Source organism: Opisthocomus hoazin, chromosome 4 (genome assembly GCF_030867145.1).
Source record: "Opisthocomus hoazin isolate bOpiHoa1 chromosome 4, bOpiHoa1.hap1, whole genome shotgun sequence".
Classification (NCBI taxonomy): domain Eukaryota; kingdom Metazoa; phylum Chordata; class Aves; order Opisthocomiformes; family Opisthocomidae; genus Opisthocomus; species Opisthocomus hoazin.
The window spans coordinates 66607885-66631268 of NC_134417.1; the positions used below are offsets into that span (position 1 = coordinate 66607885).

Here is a 23384-nt window from a genome sequence, read left to right on the forward strand (position 1 = left end):
TGGCATTCATGTTTTAAATCTTTCATGTAAGCAGACTATTTGAGCCGGAGGACAAGTAAGCACCAGTCCAGGAATCCAAGAATCTCTGCTTTGTTCCCAAATTATGAGGACATGTTGCTCTTTCTAAACAACCAAAGTCTTGTGCCTTTCACAAGCTTCTCAGACCTGACAGCTGGGTCACTGGGATACAATTTTCTGCTTTTATGCTACTCATGCGGTTCTGAATCAATAAAACTGGTAACTGTTTCGATTTCACAGTGTTCTCAATAATGGAAACTACCTGTGAGAGTAACTACTTGCAGGATTCAGTCCTTTAAAGCTGTAACAAAATCCTTTTCATTTTTAAAAGTACCTTCTTTCACTTCCTGCTTCTGGTCTTGATTTTCAGTCTCCAAGTCATCTTGTGCTTTTGGCTCCACCATTTCTTCATCATCTTCATCCTCTAGAAAATGGAAGAAAAAGATTTGTGACATTCATCTCTTTAAGGTGGAGCGAAATAGTGTATCTTTTTTGTGATTATAAACTGGTGGTAAACACAGGTAAATAAAAGTGCACAATAAATGGAAAGGTCTGCATTTATACTTGAAGTGACATTTTCCCCCAGACTGCAAGATAATCTGCTAACACAGGGCACTTGCCACTTGTAGTCCCTGTGGCAACTTCCCATGTCAGATGTCCACTGAGTATCTCTCTGACCTCGGAGATGACTTCTTGGATGGCATAAGAACAGATGCAAACATGTTTCAGCCTGGCAGCTATTCCATGGTTGGGACACCTGCTATCCAGATACCTCATTTCCAATTCAATTCTCACCAGATTAATTTGTCTTTTGACCTACAGGAAGGGGTTAAATAGAAATCTGACCTCAGGTCAGATGCCACTAGCAAGCAAACAAGCATGGTACAGTTCTGAAAAGTCATCACCATCAACTAGGGGAGCACAGCAACTGAAAGTGGCATTTGGAGCTTAAGAACCATTCTTGCATTAATACAAATTTAATGAACACTAAAATTTGACACATGTCAGTTACTACTGCCAGATGTTTTAATGACCTTTTCTGACCTATGCAAATGCCTCTCTCCCTTCCCCTCTCTCCCCACACTCACATGTTCTCATTTTATTCAGGAGGGTAAACCATTCATTCCCTGATGTCTGTCTGAAGTTACAAGGGTTGTGATTGTCCAGACCAAAACATAATACAAGCAGAGCTGAAAAGACAGCGATGCACAAAAATGGCTCAAAGCCTACCTAACCCTCATTACTTGTTCCCAGCTACAGCAACGTGATTCAGTCTCCAGCGCCCAGGGATGACACCCAACCCGTTCACACTCATGAGAGGGTAGGGACGCTCAGCCTTCTTGATTCAGTGAACTACCAAGTCTGAAAATAGACCTAGTGCTACAAGAGTGAGTTACAGTAATTAACAGTTAGGATGAGCAAATCTGTGGGCTATGGAAGAGTTATTCTTGAGAGATTCCGGAGCCATCAAGGCATAGCGAGCACCACTGGTGCCCTGGGTTGGTCCATCGCGTGAGAGAACGCCTGTTGTCCCAGCCCCGGGGTATCCAGCCATCAGCAAAACTACTGCAGCTCCTTTGGGGCTTTCTGAGCAATCTGTCTGTCACCATGCGGTGCCTTGTGACGTGGTGCTTCTCCAGGCACACTCACCGCTCTAACACCGCTGCATTAACAGAGCCTGCAAGTGGGCAGGGGGCAACACGCCACGTTCCTCCAACTGCTTGGCTACCAGCACCTTCTCCTGTGAAGGCTGGCTGCCATCAGTCCCAGCGTCTTGGGGAGACGTTGGTGCTGACAGGTTGCATTCAGCCAACAGTAATACGCAGCTGTGTTTTGTTTGCAGTAGCATAATAGGCACCACACTATTCCCACCACGTTGTCTACCCTAAGACTTCTGCCCCCAGAAGCCCCTAGAGCGCGTGTTGCTAGCTGACATCTTGACTAGAGACTAGAAAGCATGGCTTAGCCACAGACTGTAAGGAAGTGTCTCAGCATGGACACATATACTTTTCCTTCTTGGGAAAAAGCAGAAATCTTGGCATAAGGTCTGCCATCACTCCTTCTACTTCTGTTGACTGCAGCAAGGAGAAGAGGGAAAGCTCGGCTCCCCACAGTCGTCAGGGAGGAGGGATAACCATGTGCTTCCCAAGCTGGGAAGGGAGGAGGAATCCAGCATGGATAGGGAGGCATTTCCAGAATTAAAAGCACCACTATCTAGTGCCATCCCTTTATCAGGGACTTTTCAGACCGTGAGAGGAAACAGCCTCTCGGAGGAGGGTAAAGGTGTTCACAATGCCTCCCTTTGAGGCCTCACTTGGCAATTATGTTTCCCTGTGTACCCATGTAGAAGAGCTACAGAGATGAGCTTTTAGGGAGCAGGCCAGGACATTTCAGTTCTGCAGGGTAAACACATTGCTCTGTCCGCTGGCCGAAAGGCAGATAACATCCAAAGCAGTCAGCAGAGAGTCAGTAAGAAAAGCTCACCCGCTGTACACACACAGGAGGGGTAAAAAAAGGTCTTTCTGCCATCAGTCTGCGACGCTAGCGGAGATGGGGATATATGAAAGAGAGAGGCACTCCCAGTTTCAAAGAAGAGATGAGAAGTATGAGAAGTGAGAGGAGTGGCTGGCGCAGCAGGGAGTGAATACTCGGCTAACCTCAGGTACGTATGCACACACAGATAGGATCGCAGTGCTGCACAGATACATGCACACAGACACACTTATGGTGGATACCTAATGAAGCCAACTCCCACAAGAGTTTTGTGAGTCTTGCATTACAAGTTTTCCTTCCCTAGAGCACCAGCTCTTGGAATCAGCTGTTTACATATGGATTTCAGCTTCTATTTTTAACCTGTTTCCAACCTGTCTGCTTGTGCTGGGAAGTTTCAGAAGGGGAACGATTTGAGAAAACTTGCAGGAAGCAAACCAAAAATAAACCAATATTTAATTGAAAATCTTGGGGTTTTCAGGCAGCATATTACATTTTTTATTGCCTCACTTGTAATTTGGTAATGGATAGGGACAATGTAGCAAATGTAGAACTTGTGATTTAGTAGCAGGTTTTCAGACTGAAGTGAAGCAAATTTATTCCTGTCCCCTAGAAGTCCTTGACCCCCTGATTTTGGGCGTCAAATTGTTTGCCTACCTATAGCCTGTTCTGCTTCTAAAGCAGTGAAGCAATGAATGGCTGAGGCACAGCAGGGGCAGGGGAGGGTGTACTGATACTTCAGCACCTATTAGGGCAGATCTTCTTTACTTTCCTTCCTTCCTCTTCTGGGAACAATCAAAACCAAGTTTCCCTAGGTTTCCCTCGATTCAACTGCAGCAGGAAAAATAAGTAAAGGTTATTACAACACATGCCTTTTTCCAAGGGCACACACATCAATAAATTAGTTTTATTTGGAAGGCAGTGCAAGAGTTTTTAGCAGGTTAGACACAGTTCAGATGTCCTTATTTATTTACAGAGAAATGTATATGCATACAAAGAGAAACTCAGCTAAAAGAACGATATGCTTGTGAGCCAAATGCTAAAATGTGAGCAAATGCCAGAATTTGGATTGCCTGGGCACGATTAGCTCCTTCCCCCTCCCCACATGTAGGCATGATGACATCATTCTGGAATTTCCTCCCTCTTGACTGCTTGGCCTCATTTTCTGGGTGCTCAATAAGAGACACCTGGGGCCTGAAATACAGAAGTGCTGAGAGCTGAAGTCAGCTGGGTCTGTGCTTTGAGTGGAGAAAGTGCTAGGGAAATGCTATGCATGCGAAAGCCCCCACATCTCTCTCTCAGCTTTCGTGGAAAGTTGTCATCCCAACATTTTTGCCCTTTGTCTCCCTGTACTTCAGTGCTTTTGCATGATGGCAATAACATGGTGAAGATAACAGTATTCTCACCCTGCACAGATGTGTTGCAGAGATACGTTCGTCGGGATTTGGGGCATATTAAGATGCTTTCATGGGACCACCGGAGAAACAAAAGCTTGGAAGGAAATTAATGTGTTCTGTGTTCAGTGTTAATGCTTGGACCATGTGCATTAACGTGAGCACCGAACAGAACAAGGTAAAACCCATAAGGGTTAAAAAACTGACTCCTCATTCACTGGCTGAAACAAGAATCTGTTAAGGAAAAAAACCCTACACGTTACTATGTAATTAAAACTGTATCATCATACATATTCAAAAGGGCTAATTAAGGATGCCCAGGAAACCTGCATTCTGGAATATCTAAAGTTGCTTGGCTTTGCAACCTGAATGTTTATTTGCCTTTTTTTATATTGTGCACTTTTTAATGCCAATGCATACATACTTACGCATGTTCATAGTACATAAACTTACTATTGTGCCTAGGTATGGTTATGCATTTTTACATTTGACTGTGGACATATACATACATTACAGAATAATGAGGAATGCTTTGGCATTCATTTTCCTGTGTTTTACTTAAATGTGAAAAAGATAACATTTATTGTACATTTATTGGAGAATCTGTGAGCATCTAAATGGTTATTTGTTTCCACATGTGCCTACTCAGGTTGAATGTGTCATCACAGTAATTGTCCAGTAAGATGCAGACACTTCTATAGTTCCTGAACACAGATAGCCTTTCCCTATTTAAGAGCATATCTGACATTGGGAAATTTAGAGAAATAACTTTTTAATTGCTTACATCATAGTAGTAGGAGTTTTCCAGTCACATTTGGCAAACACAGAGTTGCTACTAGCACCAGTAGTGCTACACCCTATTTAGAAGATCTAAATCAGAACCCAAAGGTCTATTACAGGAACCACATGTAAAAGAGCTAGTAATGAAGTGTATAGCTGCTGTGTAACACTTCTCCTTTGTAGATCTCAAAGGATTTTGCAAGGAGGCCAGTTATGCCCATTTACCACGCAGAAGCTGAGGGATAGACCCACTCACTGCAGATCACTCAGTAGATGAGTGAAGAATAGAGGCTTGGCTTCAGAGTTTCAACCTAGAGTCTCGCCCACTAAGGCCACCCTGCCTTTTACTGCAAATAAACAATTCCTCAATGGAATTGTTCATTAAATGCATACATTAAAGATGTTTGTCTGCTGAAGCTGGTGGAGCCATATGTGGAACTAATATAGACTGACATAGCCGGACCAAATATCATTTCTTAACTCAGAGTTTGATGACGCTCCAGGCAATAAGAGGTGGCCAATCAGTCCTAACAGCACTTTGTTTAACATGATGAAGTAAAAGCAGAGCAACTATTCTCAGCTTGTACTTAGCTTCAAACACTCCTGCTTCTGTTGCAGACCAGAAGTGGTCTTGTCTGTCTAAAAGCTTGCATGTTTTTCCCAGCTATAGAAGTTCCTCTAATAAAAAAGTATGACCTCTCCCTACAAACCTGGCTTTGTTTAATCTGTGTGCCAACTACTAATCTTCAAATGTTGCCCAGCTACTACCTCCAATGAGCCTTCTCTAAGCCTGGCCTTTGCCTTGGCCTCCACAAGGATGGATCATCGCTTTGTAATTGCAATAAATGGAGGGGGAAGCCCTGTGAACATGTGACTGAGCCCCTGGCACCTGCAGAAGAAATGCCCAGATGTGCTGAATTGGACAAAATGTTCACTGAGAGCACAGATTATCTCAGAAAGTCAGACCCCACGTTTCTACAGAGCTGGACTATTTGTTACCTACTTGGACTTTCCGGTGTTTTAAATCACTGTATTTATTTTTAAAGCATGTAAAAACATACTGGGAACATTCAGGACAACCTAGAATACAATGATTACATCTGAGAGGACTGCACATGACACTGGCTTAGGGTTTTAAGTCTTGATACGAATACTGTTTTGCTTGGGTCAACATTTTCTTTGTTGGTTGAGTTTTGGATTGCCAGTTTTAGGTAGTTAGCGCTGGTACTGCTCAAATAGTTACCTAAACAGCTTTTTTTTTTCAGGATTTATGTAATTATAGGCCTCTGCACTGCTAATATATGTACCACTAGTTAAACAGCAGGCAGCATGTTGTGCATTCATCTTGGCTGGAGGATTTACACCTCTCCAGACCTGCACCTCTGAGACTAGCTAAGAAGTTGCAGCTTCTGTGTATTGTTTTAAGTATTGACAGCTATACCGAACAAGACTGACAGCTCTGTTTTTAATTCTGGGTAGGTACAAACAATCCCTTTACTAGAGGCATATCTTTAAAATAGCAATTTAATTAGCATCACAATTATATACTATATTGCCTGAGTCACTGATATATGAGAAGCCAGTGGGTTATTACATGGGGTTTTATATCAGCATTGATGTTCCTTCAGTGCATGAGAAGGATCAGCTGTGCATGTGATGCATTCAATAAAATCCAGTGTCTGCACAAGAAGCAGACTTGATATTTGCTACTTCGAAATACCAGAAACTGTTGCATCACTTTTATATTTACAACTGTTCAAACTAATTTTGCTGTTTCTGTTATGAAAGAATTACAAACTGAGCCAGGACAAATGCATCATGTTTATATTGACATCAGCCTGGATCAAACAAGTTGAATATTGCTGGCGTTATCCTGAGAAGGAGTTGAAACTCTGTCTTTCCTTTTTGAATATGTTCTTTCCATCACTAGCAAAATATGCAACAAGCAGGGAAACGCATATTTTTTCAAATACGACTGCTTGACCTTTTACATTTTTGAAAATCTATGATTTGCAATCTGGTTGAATGACCTATTTTTCACATAGTGTAATTTCTTGAAATATGTCCAGTTTTTCACTTTCATCTTTTGACTGCCCTTTGAAGCAAGAAGAGAATTAATTCATCAGTGGATTTTGTTTGCAGAGTGGGATGTGAGACTGGATGTACATTGGGCACACGTTAGTCATCCCAGATGGAAATATTCTTGCATGCGGGCTCTTCTTGGCAGCTGCCTCCTAAAATGTATTTCAGTTAGCCAAAGCAGAGATGACTGCTCACTGCTGAATACGGAAAAAAAAGAGGTGAACAAATCTTGGCCTAAGCTCTGTGCAACAGGCAACAAATTTCAGATAAGAATTTCATGTGGGCCTGAACTTGCGAGCATATTTGCATGCAAGAATCATATGCACGCACGAATCATATGCACGCATGGTATCTCTGCTCCCTACCTAGAAAGACACTTAAATGTGCATTGCAGGAACATTAAAAAGTTCCAGGTCATCCTTCTAGAGTTCTCCATCCCTAATACGGCATATTCCCAACACATCATCTTGTCCTTATGAACTAGCACAGAGAAGCCGTGTTTTCTAAGGACTGTCAGATGAAAAGCGAGCATTAGGAAAAGAAAGGGTAAAATTGATTGAATGAATGTCTAGAACTATCATATGGCCACAGCACCTAAAGGACTTGAACAGAAACATGTGACATTCTTTCCATCTATACCTTTTTTAATCGTCTGAATAAAATGTTCTGGCTGCATCTTCTTTGACTGCAGTTCTGCAAGTGCAAGAATAAATCACAGCACTGCAAGAATGGACCGCCTATCATCCTTCTCCCTTGAGTTTTTGTTATCTTGAAGTGCTGCTTTGCTCTTTTGTAAAAGAGAAGCTTCACATATTGATAAAATATAGGCTATATTACTTTTAGCAGAGTCAAGTATATTGACTGAATCTTTTTGAAGAAAACATTGTTTTAAAATTTAATCATAAAATAATATAGATCATGTTTGGCACTTATGTATCACTTCAGAAGATTGCAGGGCACTTTTCTCTGGAATTAACATATTTAGCCTAACATCTTCCACAGTGAGCAGACTAGTAATAATATACCAGTTTTAAAAGTGCAGGGCTAAGAGAACAAAAAACCCTAAATTTTCTCGTTTCTTGCAATATGAAATACTACTCACATATCAGTCTGTCACATCCCAAAAGGGTTTTCTGATCCTGTCCTTTGTTCTGCAATGCAAATCTCTGCAAAGTTCACCCCTCATCCCATAAACAGCAGGTGGTATTGCTGGCCGTTTCAGCTAGATCCCTAGAGTCCTCCTCTCAGGCTTCAGCCATCCTTCCACCAGCGCATTGAAGGAAAAACATATTTTACCCCAAAAACAAACACTCTAGCCTGACTGACTGAGAGGAGTCATTTAGTTCAGAAAATTTATTTTGCCTACAGCATAGGCCATGCCTGTACTATTGCCACTTAAAAATTTGTGCTGAAATTTACTACACTTCCCTCTTAAAACAAGTACTCTCTAAGTAATTTTTACTCCACATTTCTTTTTAAAGCTCTCCTAAACAATTACCTCATTCAATTACTCCTGGTCGGGGGATTCTCAGGTCTCCTGGTATATCATTTCTCATAACCATCTCCTGATCTAGGGTTTCACCACTCAGCTCCAGTCCCTATGCCTCTTCCTGACTTGTATTTGCAGTCAGATTTCTTTTTTGTACATTATGAAGACAGATCTTATTTTTCCATTTTATGACAAATGATAGACTACCACAGCCAAATGGCAAGAAAATGTCACAGAAAAGTTCATTTTACTGCAGCATTTCTCTAAGCTCCATATGAAACTATCCAAACCTCTTCACAGCCCTGATTGCAAACCTTTGCACTGGTTCAAGTGTTAGAATCAATGCTTCAGAATATAATAATTTCTTTACCAATTAAAATGGAAAGCTGCCTCTGATTCTTCAGGGAAGCATTTCTCTAACCCAAGAAACTGATTTTCCATTTACTTGGCCTGAGCACAGTTTTCAGTTGTGGTGAGAGTCTCAGAATTCAAAGTGTCCCTTGTTTTTAGTTTCTGGTCGGTCTAGACCAGACATGGATTTTTCTCTCCTCTTTTGGACTGTTGCAACATCATACTGGTTGAAAGCATTTTTCAGTCCCCAGAGAACTAAACTGCAGAGTACCCCACTGGGGTCATCATCTCTTCTAGCTGATTCCCTTTTCTCCTCTTCCTCCCTCCTCAAAGCTCATGTTCAATTCTATTGTGCTTGAAAGTATTCCAGCTGGAAGATATGCCACAAAAAAAAAAAAAGTACAGAAGTTTCCTTTTCTTAGCCATGGTTGGGCCTTCAGACAAAAATGCCAACATGAAATAACGATCGAACAGCAGAAGCCTTACAGCAGGATTTACAGACCTCTAGCTCCAAAACCAAATAGCATAAATTTAAAATATCCTGCTACAGTATAACTGCGGTGGTGTTGAGGAGAAAGCGACAGAGCCCCTTCGTTCCTGTGGATGAAGAGGGGTTGCTAAACCATGCAGGTTTTCACAGCCTCTGAAACCTGCAAGGATTTCTTCCTGCTGTGCGGCTGGAAGAAATCAGGTTGTGCCAGCAGTGTGAAACAACGCCTGCCCTGGGAAAGGGCACTGAGACACGTGGCAGACTTTGCGGATTGGGCCTGCTCAAGATATTTTCAAACACTCAGATCACGTAATAGTGTTAAATCGCAAAAGCCTAAGTATGTTAATCAAAACCAGTCCCCACAACCTATGGCACTAGCATCAATTGCAAAACAAAAGCTGCTTTCATATTAAACACACACACACACACACATGCACGCACACAACAGACGAAGTATCTGGCATTTACACAGCGCCTGATTCGGAGGTCAGTCACACAAGACCATTGCCTCAGCTGGGCACTAGGTACTTAAAACCTTAAGTACATTGTAGACCAAGTAAAGTCTGTGGGATTTTTACTGCTGACATATAGGGGCTGGGTCTTGACTCGTAGACTCATTTATTCCAAGTGCAAATGACTTTATACTCTACAGGCCATCTCTCCTATTTTCCATCATTCTTTTGCTTGAGCAAGATTACAAAATCTTGCTATTGTGGAAGAAATTAATTCTCTACTTCCATACCACGTCTCCGTCAGCGAAGCCACACTAACATGCTTTAGGTCAAATTCTCCAGCCCTGACTCTGGCCTAAATTTCTCCTGCAGACATTAGCATTAGTTCTAGCCTTTCAGAGTTTCTTCTTCAGTTTTTGGATGTGAAATAACATTTCAGTCCAAGGCCCTGAAAGTAGCTGTACGGCCACACAGTTGTTTGCATGACCATGGTTTAACTTTTAACTCCCATCTTTTCCACAAATCTCTCTCTCTATTCTATGGCACTTTATGAATAAAAATCAATGCTTATATAAGCATATATTTTGCAACTGAAATATCTGAAAGCATAAATCTCTATATTTACACACAAACCTCAACAGAAAGAAATGGAGACAAGACTGCTGATGTATTACAAGGATAATTGGAAAAAACAACTATATTCATAAATAATTACCACAGCAAATACACAAAGACTCCCTCTCTTTGTCTCCCTGACAAACATATGCATATGCCTTGCTCAGCGCTTTAAAAATAACCATTAGTCACACAGCAAATGCATTTTACATGAGCAAAGATTTGTTTCAACATTTGTCTTAAAAAAGGCAGGCAAAAAAATGTTTTATTAAAAAATTAAACTACAGAAGAGTAGCTGGGTGAGAGCCCTATGAGTGTGTGCTTATTACTTATATGGGCACTGAACAGACCCCACTTAACTCTGTTTCCCACTGACGCCAGTTCACCTTAGTCACTGGTGTTAGCCCTGATTTGCATCAGTGTATGTAAAAAAGGAATTCCCTCTGACAGTTTTGAACTTGCCATATTTTAATTTCCCTGTTTTTGTCCTACCACACTGGGAGAGGAGAGGCTTCCTCTTCTAGTGTCTCAGTTTCGGGGGTATCAAGGTGAGCAACAACTTTTGGAGGTGGGGAAACTGAGGCGCAAGCACATCAGCTTCTTGCCCAAAGTCACTCCTGAAATAGCTGCAGATGATGGGATAAAACCCTGGTCTCCCACCTCCTAGGCTGATACTTCAGCCGCTGCTTCCCCCAGGGCATGTGATCAGGGCTCACCCTTCATTATGTCAAACCAGCTGTTGAAAAACACAGCCGGTTTCCCCCAAATTCTTGTTGCAACCCGTCGGGCGAGCACCCAGCTCCCGACGCTGCTGTCGCCATGCGGGGAGCCCCCCTGCCCGACCCTCCTCTTCCCCTCCCTGCTCTGCAGCCCCTGTGCCCTGCTGCCCCTTGCCTCCACTCCCGCCCTCCCCACCCTGGTTCTGCTCGGGGTCACACTTCAAAGCGTTCTGTCCCCCCGAAGGCCTCTTCCCTCCTCCTGGCACCCCTCCAGCCTCCCTGGCATCGGTCTTCCTGAAGCAGATATCAAAAATCCCCGACCTGCAACGTGGGGGTTTGTGCATGCCGAGAGCCATACCCACCTGCAGATACCTGCTTGACACCGAAATGCCCTCTGATTTGGATTCTCAGGTGAACACTTCAAGGTTTTTCTGAGAACTTGGGTTGTAAGACACTAATTAAAAAAACAACAACAAAAAAAAAAAAACCCAGCCCCCATCCACCATGTTCCCAATTGCAATGGTTAAAACTGAGCTTATCTGCTGCAGCTCGGAAGATCAACCCAGAACATTCTGTGATTCTGTGATTCTATTTGTTTTTCTGTGCTCAAGACCAGAAGACTTCAGCAGCTTCAGATGTCTAAATGGGCAGACTGCATCTGCAGCTGGGGTAGACGGGAATATTCAACTGCACCGCAGTCAGTCACTGGAATATGCCTCCCTTTCCCTGCTTCACAGTTCAGATTCATCAGGAAAACAGTATCTGTGGCTACTTAATATCTGTCACACTTAGAAAATGCGTGCTTCGAAGTGCTGTACAGCAGGCTGCCTGTAAAACAAAATCCTCACTTTTCTCCCGAAACACTGTAAAGACCCTCTCCTCTGCCAGCTTTCGGCTACGGACAGGGGCATTAAGTCAAGAGAACTACACGAAAACAGAAATAAACTAAACTGGGTTGTGCTACCTCATAGTCCGTCTTTGCTTAGCCTTTTTTTTTTAGAGGAAAACAAAAGAAAGAAGCTGCTGGCTTCAGCCCCGATGTCCTTTCGGTTGTAACACAGCTCACAGCTGCGAAGTTTACATGTGTTAACTCGGGATGCCACAAGCCAGCCAGCAATGAGCTTGTCATCTTGATCTGAGGAAACACCACGTGCATACACGCCAATGAATTTACCGCAAGCAAAGCGTTTTGCTGAGATAATTCAAAGCACATTCTATTTCATCATTTGACTGTTCCATCTACAGCCGATCACAAAAGCTGGCAACGCTGGAGCCATATTCCATCAAAAAGGTGCAGCCCCGTAAAATCTTAGTCTTTTGCAAAATGGTGCCGCTTGCTTTCTGGAAGGAGGGGAGATTAAAAAAAGCAAGATGAAGAGACAGTTCTGGCAATGCCAAAATGGCTTGTTTTCATGCTTTCTGAATAGATTTTTTGGGGCTTTCCATTAAAAAGTACTTCTCATATTTTGTAATTTCACACTGCTTTAAAATATGAGATGATGCAAATCAAAATGAAAAGATTTTGGTTCTGTTAAAACATACATGTGTTGAGTGACCAGGCTGGAAAACAAGGCAAAATTTTACTGAAAGTGGAGTTTCAGTACATTGGGGTCTTTTTTCAACCTGGAACAAAACTGTATTATGAAATTCAAAATTTCACAGCACTGCATGAAGAAGGGATTCCTTCTGGGCCTGACTTTAATGCTGTTATTGCCTAAGGGATGCAGTCTTAGCTGAGTGGGGATTTTAAAATCTACTGTTAAAGCAACACAGAAGCACACACTGGGTTGGGGGTGAGCATGTCTTTCATGACAGTAATGACAAGATCTCTTTTCCTGTGATCTGACATTCCCTCTCCTATGACTTCAGGTTAATAATTTCTTTTAGATGGGGCAAACTTAAAGTCATGCTTGCATTACTGAGTGCCTGAAGGCAAATTTCACATCCATGTCCTGAGAACAAGATAACAGACACTGGTGACAAATGTACTTGGTGCACATTTGAAACACAGCCCAGTACACCACAGTGCCAATATTTGGAGGAAATACGCAAACAGGCATTTAGCGCTTTTAAGGCCTGATCCTGACTTTTTATTTTTGCATGGAGAACTCCGAATGAATGGGACACATGCATTAAGAAGCCAGCAAAGTATTACCAATCTGTCTTGATGGCCCTTGCATGTCGGCTCTTGACGGCCATCTTCCAAGAACTGTCCCAGCAAGTCTGATGAGCTTCTTGGAAAACATTGTCTCGGTCATCTGTACTGTTATATAGTTGGACGAAAAAGGAAAAATCACCACAACAGAGGTGTTTGCTCTGGGGGTGAGCACTGGGGGTAGTGCTAAATTCAGCAGCCACAGCAGAACAAATAGAAACTGTGAGCTTTCCACCACATTAATGAAAATTCATTCAAAAGGTGGAGTGTAATGTTCTTCAAGATGGATAATTCACATAAGCTGTGTGATTCAAGCACTCATGTCTCCACACCAGCTCCACACCACTTCGGGATTTATGTTTTATTTCAGTTTTCATCGGACTGCCCATGAATGACCAACGACAAAAGAGCATGTGTGCGTTTTTCTTTTTCACAGGTTCCTGTTAATGAGGACTCTGTTGCATTAAGACAGTCAAGATTGTCTCTGGCAAAATGTGTTGAACCAAGGTGTTTGTGCCTGCATAAAATTAAGCCACAAGTAAAGCACTTATTTCTGACAGCAGATTTATAATAGGAAAATCCCAGCAGGAATGAAGAGTTAGAAACCCCCGTTGTAGGCTTTTTCATAAACTTCACCATGATTTAGTATCTCAAACAAGTAGCAGGAAAGGCTAACAGCAGAGGTAATCCTATCATCTTTTCTCCGACAGCACCATTCCATCTTTTTGACTTCCTCATGCTGCTAACACGAATTCATATCATCTGTGTTTAAAGTTAAATGCAGTGATTGACAGATCTTTGTAGTCTCAGTCCATACTGAAGATTATTCTAGATACCTATCAGTTATTACTACAAGCCCTGTCTGATATTCAATACCTACAGGGAAAATTGTTTTTAACTGTGTAATGTCTGATCTATTTTGAAAGCTATTTTAAAATAAGAAACTAACTATAACCAGGTGGCTAAAATCCAGACAGGTCTTTTATGGGTTGATTTTTGGAGGGAGAAGGTGGAAGATAACAGCAGAACTCTGTTATACTGCAGTAACAACCATGATTCAGAGCAAAACACAGACAAAAAAGAAGCATATTTTTTTTTACTCCATGACATCAATATATGTAAAAACACGTATTCCAATAGCATAGGATACAGGAAAGTTTAGGGGTTTTCTCCTGGCTCTTAGCACAGAGTCATGACAGTATATGCTGCTATGAAGCAATTGCTTGCTTTCATGAACACAAGTCACTTCAAAGCTCAGTTGTTATGCTAGAAAACTGGGATGCTGGAAGAGACCTCTGGGTGCACTACATCTCCTACTGCGGACACAAATGCAAAATGAAATAGTGAGCGCAGTGGTCAGATCATCCACTGTGCTCAAGGGCCAGTAGTGCAGAAAGGCAGAAGGTTGTCCTCTTTAATTAGTACCCCCCGAGCTCAGCTCTGCCAGCCCCGCTGCTGTGATGCAGCTATAGCCGTGAGGCTCCTGGTGACAACATGACAGAACAGGCTGGCTTTAGGCACAAGAAGATTGGCCAGTTGGGTAGGAAAACACTCCAGTCAATGGCCCTGCACGCATGAGGAGGAAGGTGGGATCACTGCCCTCTCACATGGGCAGCCCAGCAAAGGTGGAAGATGGAGCAGTGATGGTTGGGCAATGCCAGCTGGTGCCCATCTTCAGTTCCCTGAGCTGATCACTCCACTCAAGAGGCAGGCTCTTCCCTGAGCCTGTCCCATCCTTCCCCACCACTCTGCTTTGCTGCTGAAAGATCTTGTACCAGTTCTGGCTGAGGGCCTCATGCTCTCAGTGCTTTCCCTGCAGCAATGAAATGTAATAAAAGGGAAAGAAGTACAAGAGAAGCTTGGCACAAACAGCGGGCACTCCACCACTTTTCAGAGCTCCTACTAACATGACTGAGATCACACACAGATCTTCGTGAAACTTGATTAACTTTGTGCTCACAGTTGAATGAATCTGAAACTGTTCGACAAGGGCTTAACAGTTAAGCAGCTTAACTGCTGCTCAGTTCAAGAAAGTCTTTCCTGGTTTTGTGATTGGGATATGAGAAGCGAGCATAGCTAGTGTGTTTTGGCTGTAAATCATGGTAGAAAAAGAATAAACAAAACTGGGGAATGGAGCTTGTGTGTCTTGGGTTAGATGGGATGGTTCGGGCTGCTGAATTCCTAGTGGCTTTTTCAAGATTTTATTTACCCCTGGTCGTTGCTCTGTGTGCTTAGCAATGAAAAAAGAAGTACAAAAGGGATGAAAATGCAGACTTTATAAAGCCAAACTCAGCCCCCTAAAATCAAAGCTGTAAAGGCATCAGTAAACGCATCAGTAGTTTGGCGAGATCGGAACGTCACAAAGATGGGCAAATTCTACCAGCAGAATGACAGCTAAAAATAACCTCACATGGAAATGTGCACGGAAGTTCATTTTTCATGCACTGGACGAATAAAATCCAATCGGTTTTTGCATTCTCAGTATTACCCTATTCCATTACATAGGAGCCTGAAAGAAGATGATGATTTAAATACAAAGATCCTCCCCAGTTTGTCAAGTTGTCATTTTTCCATCTGCAAATAATGAAACATAAACTATTCTGAAAGGGAGAGAGATGGAAGGGAATGTGCTCCATGGAGCTGTGGAGAACCACATAGAAACATATACAGAAAAAGAAGCTGCAGCACGGAGCACTTCCTGACCTCCTCTTGGCTACAAGTCTAAAAGAAGTCTCAAGGCAAGAAGCATGAAAGAGCTTTAACAAGAAACCCTTCAGAAGTACAGCTCTTTGCTGCATGAATACCACAACACAGGGAAAATCTGCTGTGTAGGAGTACAGTCCTCCCACTTGAAAAGAGCTAGTAATGCCATCATGTCACGGAAAGATTTTCTTCATGGCTTTTGTGCATTGAAGGCATTAGCAAAGTGGGAAAAGTGCGAGCTGACAATTGTGCGAAAAGAAGGGTTTCTTAATTACATTGTAAAGCACGTCTCATTTAAACATGCAGCAGAATTAGTGTTAAAAATACATGTCTTCCCAGATAAACGGATGCAAAATCAGTGCAGGTTAGTCTAGCAGATAAGGCGCTTCAGAGCTCTTTACAAATATTAAGGAGATTAGCTTCCTTAATGGCACATAAACATTACTACCAGCCCTGCTTCCTCCTGTAGTGTTTGCTGCAGCAGTACTCACAGGCCGCCTGTGTTACCTTCTGGCTGGACCTTCATATAAGTCAGTCCGTGCCTCAGTGCGTGGCCTAATGCTCTGTGTGTCCTTTCAGATCATCTTTTCCCACTTCACAAATCCCCAGTTCAGGATGTGTCGACCCTTTCCTGTTTAGCCGTATCTGGATATCTGCTCATGTTCCTGTACTATGTGGCTTCAGCTGGTTCCATCCATCCTCTGTGGAGGTGAGATGTGAGTGCAGATCAGTGTCTTGCTGTGTTCCCACCCAGTTGAGTTCTGCACCTGAAGATCACAGCTGGCTCACAGCTGGGCTAGGCCAAGTCAATGGTCATGCAATATAGTGCATCAAGCCATTCAGCCTTGAGCAGAGGCTCAAACTGTGAACCCTCATGACAACAGAAAGACATAGCCCCACTGTCAGAGCCGAGAACTGAAACCAGGGCTCTTTATTTTGATCTGATACCTTACACAAAATTCTGTGTAAGTGACCGAATCAAAGTCTTTAGCATGAGCAATACGAGTAAGATCTGCAGGGCTTTGAACCAGTACCACTGCCTGAAGACTACACTGGGATGATGGCAGCTTTGCTGTTAATGCCAGACTTCCCGGGTATGCTGAACATCAACATGTTTATTCATGCTATTTCCTTTTGCTACATGTTGGCGAATAGCAGCCTTCATCTCTATGCATGTAATTTTTCTCGTTTCAACTGGTACATCGGTCACCCTGCTGAGCGTGCCTAACACTGTAAGTACCAAAGAATATTCTATACAAATCAGTGACACAGACCACTTGTAGAGTACAAAATGCTTACATGAAATAAATACCAGAGATACACTTCCCTCTGTGTCCCGTTCACGGAATTCAGAATTAAAGGCCAGACTTGCTTTCTTTCCCTGCCCTTGGAAAACTCTAAATAACATTATTCTCCTTCTGCCCACTGATCCTTCAAACAGCATTTTCTTCCACTAGCATGCTTTTTCATTCAGGAAACATTTTTTTTCTTTTCCTTCATTTGCTTTGCAAGTCCGCTGTAACACATACAAAGCACGGGCTCTGGCTCTCTCTGGAGATATTCAAGACCCGCCGGGACAAGGTCCTGTGCAGCCTGCTCTAGGTGACCCTGCTTTGGCAGGGGGGTTGGACTAGATGACCCACAGAGGTGCCTTCCAACCCCGAACATTCTGTGATTCTGTGATACGTTTGTACAAGGTCTGATGTGCACGTGCAAGCTCACCCATGCACGTTCAAGCAGACGGTGCTACCATGCACTGGTGCAGCTCAGCGCTTCACCTGGCTCTGGACTATGCTTTAACAGACCAGGCATAGGGGCCTTGAAGTGTACCAGTAATGAGCTGTTCCAAACACGCTTTGCGTTTTGTTTTCAGAGGAGGTGTGGTGGGGGCACAAGAAATGCTTAATCACAAAAATGCTGAATATTTAAGCCCTTTCCCCCTTCCACCACCCCATTTAAATCAGCAATGTAGTTGGGATGAAATACAACTCGGCTTTCAAACATATTCGTATTTAATTCAATTTACTTCTAGATTGATAGCTAAATTGAAAACAGATTTTACCCCTTTTCTCCTGGACGGGGAAACAGAGATGACCAAGTTGCCTTTGAACTCAGTTTAGAATGTTTCTGTTTTTTCCTATTAACTAAAAATAAACAAACAAAAGAAAGCAATTTTTAAAGTTGTCCGTAATCTATTTCCAGTAGAGGATTGCAATGAAATGGGGTGAAGAGCTGAGTCTCTCTCTCCAAGCCAAAGGGACAGGTGTTTCCAGTAGCGGACACATGGGTTGGTTGTCTCAGAAAAAGGTCAAGATCTTGAATTAGCCTTCTATTTTTAGAAGCAAACTTTCTCTACAAAAGTTAAAGTATCTCTATGAAGTGTTTTTGGTGATAGGAACCGTGATTTTTGGGGTAGGTGGCTCTGAGAGCCACCCACATATCTGAGAAGAAGCCATGGGCATAGATCACAAGAGGTCAGATTGAGAGGTGAAACTACCCAGCCATCATGCATGTTGTACCAGTTGACTTCTGGTAGGAATGCCACCAAAGTAATACTCAATCACTTATTTTGGGAAAGACATGAGTAAAGGGGGATAGAAATTGGTAACAAAAACACAATTTCCATTGATGTAAACAATAAAATTCACTAGCTTGACATTTCTAACACTCTAAACAAAGAATATTGAGACTTTTTTTGAGTGATCCTTCAGCAGAACAGAAGGATTAAAAGGTTGTGGACACAGGGTGACAGTTCACTTGAGGAAAAGCACTACCACAGCCCAGCCCTGACTGAACCCATGCTGCCAACAGCTCCATTCTTAAGCCAAGATGTTTGATGTCCGCAGATGTCAATCTTGCCTCTTTCATGAACATTCACTGCATTTTAATACTCTTTTTATTTTTTTAAGTCTGGTTTTGATGACTATCCCAGAGTTCAGATATTTTTCCGAAGTTTAGAGGATTTCATTTCAATATCTATTTTATTTCTGAAAGTACACTGGAAGTTTCACAAAATCTTTTCACTCTTAAATGTCCACATCATTCAGGTTTCATCCAGATCAGAGACAGTATTTTGCAGCTTGCTCACATTTTTGTTTCATGGGTTCGCTCAAGTCCAAAAGGTAATAGAGGAAAATGACACGGAGGTGACCTCCAGAGGTCCCTTCCAGCCTCAACTATTCTGTGATTCCGTGACTGACTAAAAATGACATTAACTGGATCTTCAAAAATATGAGTTGTTCAAATTTTGGGCAGAGATGAAGCTGTGGGATTTTTTTATTTGAACATTCCTCTTGCCAGCACTTACTAATAAAATCCTAAATGCATTTCTGAACAAACAACCACCCCCACAGTGTTTGCAGCTGAGGTCTCTGTCTCGTCCTTTTTGATAGCCTGAGACCAACATCCTCTCACTGGAGTTGCAGTTCTCTGTATCTAGTAAGAGAAGAGTGGAAAAGGGCTGTTCTTTCACTTCTGTAATTCTTCCGTAGCCTACAATATGAAACACATCTAGAACATCCTTCTACATTTCATTCCCATTCAGAGGCCTATTTTACACACCACAAGCACGGCTCTATTTCACACCTCTCATAATTTCAGTGAGTGCAATTTCAGGCACAGAGCCAGCCATGCTTCTGAAGGACTCAGTCCTGCAAAGTCTGTTCATGCTCAGTTCTCCTCTGATGTTTAGAAGGACCCAGCCTCTCTGTAGAAGAACTTTACAATTCAAAAGTGAGAGTGAACTGTTTTCTGTTTTGGGAACTTTGCTCTGGCCTTGCTAGCAGACCCAGACTTTCCATGTGCATAGGAAGGCAACAAACACACAGGGAGAAAAAATCTGTGAGGAAAATCATTCAGAAATCAAAGGGTCATAATATACCACTTAAAGTATTTTGTGGATTAAATTACTGAATAATAATGAAAGATGTGAGATTGACGGCAACCTGGTCCAAGGCCATTTATTTATAACCAGGCCAAATAAAATGGTAGGCAGGTGCACTGTATCCCTGACTCTGTAGGGGACTTCTGTCTGCCCCTCACTTTTCAATCCCATTAAAGTTATTATACATGCTTTTGTAAAAAGACAAAAAATATTTCCCAGACTTAAGGACAAATATATTTTATCTTTAGTATTTACCTCCATCAGTTACATTTTTTGGCAGTACTATAAACTCGATCCATTCTAAGCAGAGTTCCCTCCAAAATTACTTTCATCTTTGCTTAGAGGAAATCCAGACAGACTATTGAAGTATCTTCTATTTGTTGGGTTTTTGTGTTTTTTTTTTTTTTTTCCCCCGGCACTAACAACCATCTGAGATTTTTTTACTCTTTTAAGAATTTCAGGAATTTTGATTTTGTTTTCTATTTTGCCACTGCAGTGCCATCACAAAATTGTTGGAACATAAAATTCTAACAGAACAGCAAATAATTTGTACAGAAAGTAAAACACTTATTTCCTGCCTCCAAATAATTTTTTATAGTTTATCCATAAATAAGAGGCAATTAATGCCTTCTGTAGCTCCTGTTACAAAAAGCTCTTCCACTCTTCTACAACTTTTTGTTGCACACTTGCACTTTGTTATGCTACTTGTTCTGTAAAAAATAGAAAAGCCTGAACAAACCTATTTTTTGGCAACAAGTTTGCTCATTTATGAAGTCTTTTAAAAACAGGGGGGGAAACACATGCTTTGTTAGAAATTTATGGCATTACATTTTATTTCTCCTAAGTTAAGGCTCTTTGTGATAAAGAAACCAAACAGCATCAGCAAAGGTCAGAAGACTGAATATAATGGACTTTCTAGGCTAAATCTTAAACAACAGAGCATTTATTGCAGTGCTGAAGTTATAAGGAAGAGTAACGATGGGGGAAATGAATAATATAAAGAAATGGTCTTGAGGAACTTTCACTTCCGTGGATCAAATCCTGTTCAATGGCAAGAAGGAATTGCTAACTGGAAGCTATTCACCAGGGTATAAAAATTAAGAAGGTGACCTTAGTCTAATTCCTAACAGACAAATATCAAAAGCATACACCAATTACAAGCTATATATTGAAGCATGACGAGACCAGGATAGGAACAAAGAGTAGCAGAGGTTTACCTAAAAATGGGGTTGTCAAAGAATTTTGCTGAAACTAAGGTTTCAGTACAAAAAGGGCATCACGTTCTGGCAATTGCAAGATACCTGCGATTTCAGACTCCACATGTAACGCATTTCAGTGATTCGCTTTGCAAGTGATATACAGGAAATGCAGCAGATATGACTGCAAAGTGAAGCCCTATAGAGAGCAACACAATTTAAACCACTAAAAAGTGTGGGAGGTAAGGAAAGAACGGGAGCTCAGCTCTATAGGTCTTTTTTAGGCCAAATCCTAGAAAGTCAGCCAGAAAGGCTGAGTGCTCAGCACTTTGGGCAACCAGGCTATTTGTTTAAGTGCCTGTATACAGATTTATGAGCCAAAGTTCCAGCTCTTTATAAATCCTTAAGCACAAAGGCAGAGGGGTTAATATTTCAGAAGTGCTCAGTTCTTAATTACATTAAAAAAGATTAGGTTGAAATCTACGTTGTAGAGAAGATTCTCAGAAGACCTCAATATCAAACAACTCCCAGTATGGCTACCTTGAGGCTTGTACAGAATAAATGACAAAGACTGCTTATCTTACACCTAAATATCGCCTAAATGTATTTGCAGAGATGCCCCTAGGATTCTATCTATAAATACATTAAAACAGTTAACTTCTGTGCCTACTACTCCTAGATGCACTGTTGACACAGTTGCCCCATCTCCGAGGCCTCAGCTCTGCCTCTTCATCTCCAGTAAATTTCACTAACACATGGTGTTTTCACAATTCTTATTTCATTGCAAAACTTCCATATGTGAGGGCAGGAAGGGCTGCAGAAGACATAGGTGCATCAGAGGTGCCCTGGGTGGGTTGCTGCTCCCCAGACCTGCCACTTGTCCACCAGCCCACCCTTTCTGTGGAAATCTGTGGTGTTCTGCACATCCCCAAATCAGGGCCAAGTTCAAAATACGCAGTGCTGCTCGCATGGCATGTTGGACAGGAAACTGTATCATCATTTTCCTGAGGACCACTGCTTTCTAAACACACACATCACTGAAAGAAAGCTTGAGGAGAGGGGTGGAGAAAGGAACTGAGGGGAAAAAAGAGAACTGACTAAAACCAACCTAAGGAATATTTTTCTTCTTCCAGCATGAAATGTTGACAGAATTAAATGTGGGATTAAAAAAAACAACCTTCTAACGCACAGTTTCATGTTACCTCCGCAAGAGTTTTGATTCCACTTATGAGACTTCCCGAATGAAAATGCTGGCTGTGTGCCTGCTGCAAAAATACATTTTTTCCTCAGCAGAGTGGATTTGCCAGTTGTCAATACCATTTCTTTGCTAGCCATAGAAATATGTTCGTACTCACAGCAGTCAATTACCATTCTTTTCTCTACTGGTAAGGGGCATGACTTCACTCCCAGGCCTGAGATCCCTGGATGCTGTCCTTACTGCATAGCCTAGTTAGCCAGCATAATTAACCCTTACAGCAAATGGAACGATTATTTCCTTTCTTTGTAAAGTGAGTTTAAATGGTTTCATCTGAGAATGGTTTTGTACACAGGTGAATCTGTTTTACACATTTGTGCCCTGTTCCAAAGGGCATCAGTTGCTGGGAATGCCATCGGACCTAAGCCGCCTCGCACCATGGCTTGAAAACCACGGTTGCAGTCAGCTCTCCAAAAACAAAAACACCAGGGACTGGATCCAAAACTTCTTGAAGTTAATGGGAACCTTTTAATTAGTTTCAGTGTCTTTGGGGAAGGCCCTCAGGGCAAATATTCCTTTTTGAAACTTGTTCTCCAACTCGTGGGGCCAGGAGGTGGTATTTTTCATGCATACACAACAGTGCTGCAAATGCTCCCAAGCGCTTTTATTACAATCCCCAAACCATACCAGGGAAAAAAAAAAAGGAAAAAAAACCACCAAGGTCTCTGGATTACAAATCCAATTTGCTTTTTCTGATACAAGCAATAATATTCTAGCAAACACCAAATGTGATAGCACTAACAGATCTGGGGACCTCACTCACTGCAAGCAGCCAGGGCAAATTACTTTTAGGGTCCCACTCTGTGTGAGTAAAGGATAACACGCTAACCACTGAAAGGTGCCACAGTTGTTAAAAAAAACAGAAAAAAAGGAAAAAGCCAGGGTCCTTTTATAAAAGCAGTTGTGAATTCAGCTGTATAAACCAGCTGCTTAAAAAACCTGGGCACAGAGATTTGCTATGATCAATCAGATCTTCCATAGCACAACCGGGGAGTTTGGTCACCCAACCACTAGACATTTCCATTCATTTCTAGAATACAAGGATTGTATCTTTGCTTGTTGAACAGAAGCACAATCTCTTCTTTCTGCCACTGCACACCACTCACTCCAAAGCCGGCATTGTGCTAGAGACAGACAGACCAACCTTGGTCACACTCCTGATATTCACGTAACACAGTTCCTTGCTCAAAGAAGCAAAGTTGACAGCTTTACCCCATGTTTACACCACAAAAGATGGGATCAGAATCCGCACCACAGTACCTGGGGTATAACTTTCAAGCCCAAATATGGTCCTGAACTGGAGTTATGTAGA

The 23384-nt window shown here is 42.1% G+C and overlaps 1 protein-coding gene across 5 annotated transcripts in view; it reads right to left on the reverse strand.

The window, feature by feature from the left end:
• DYNC1I1 (dynein cytoplasmic 1 intermediate chain 1) overlaps window positions 1–23384 on the reverse strand; it is a 199695-nt gene that overhangs the window by 88916 nt on the left and 87395 nt on the right. For all 5 annotated transcript variants that reach the window (XM_075419308.1, XM_075419310.1, XM_075419312.1 and 2 more), the window contains one exon: window positions 353–442. In XM_075419308.1, the coding sequence (XP_075275423.1) occupies window positions 353–442 (90 nt within the window). The remainder of the gene's footprint in view (window positions 1–352; window positions 443–23384) is intronic.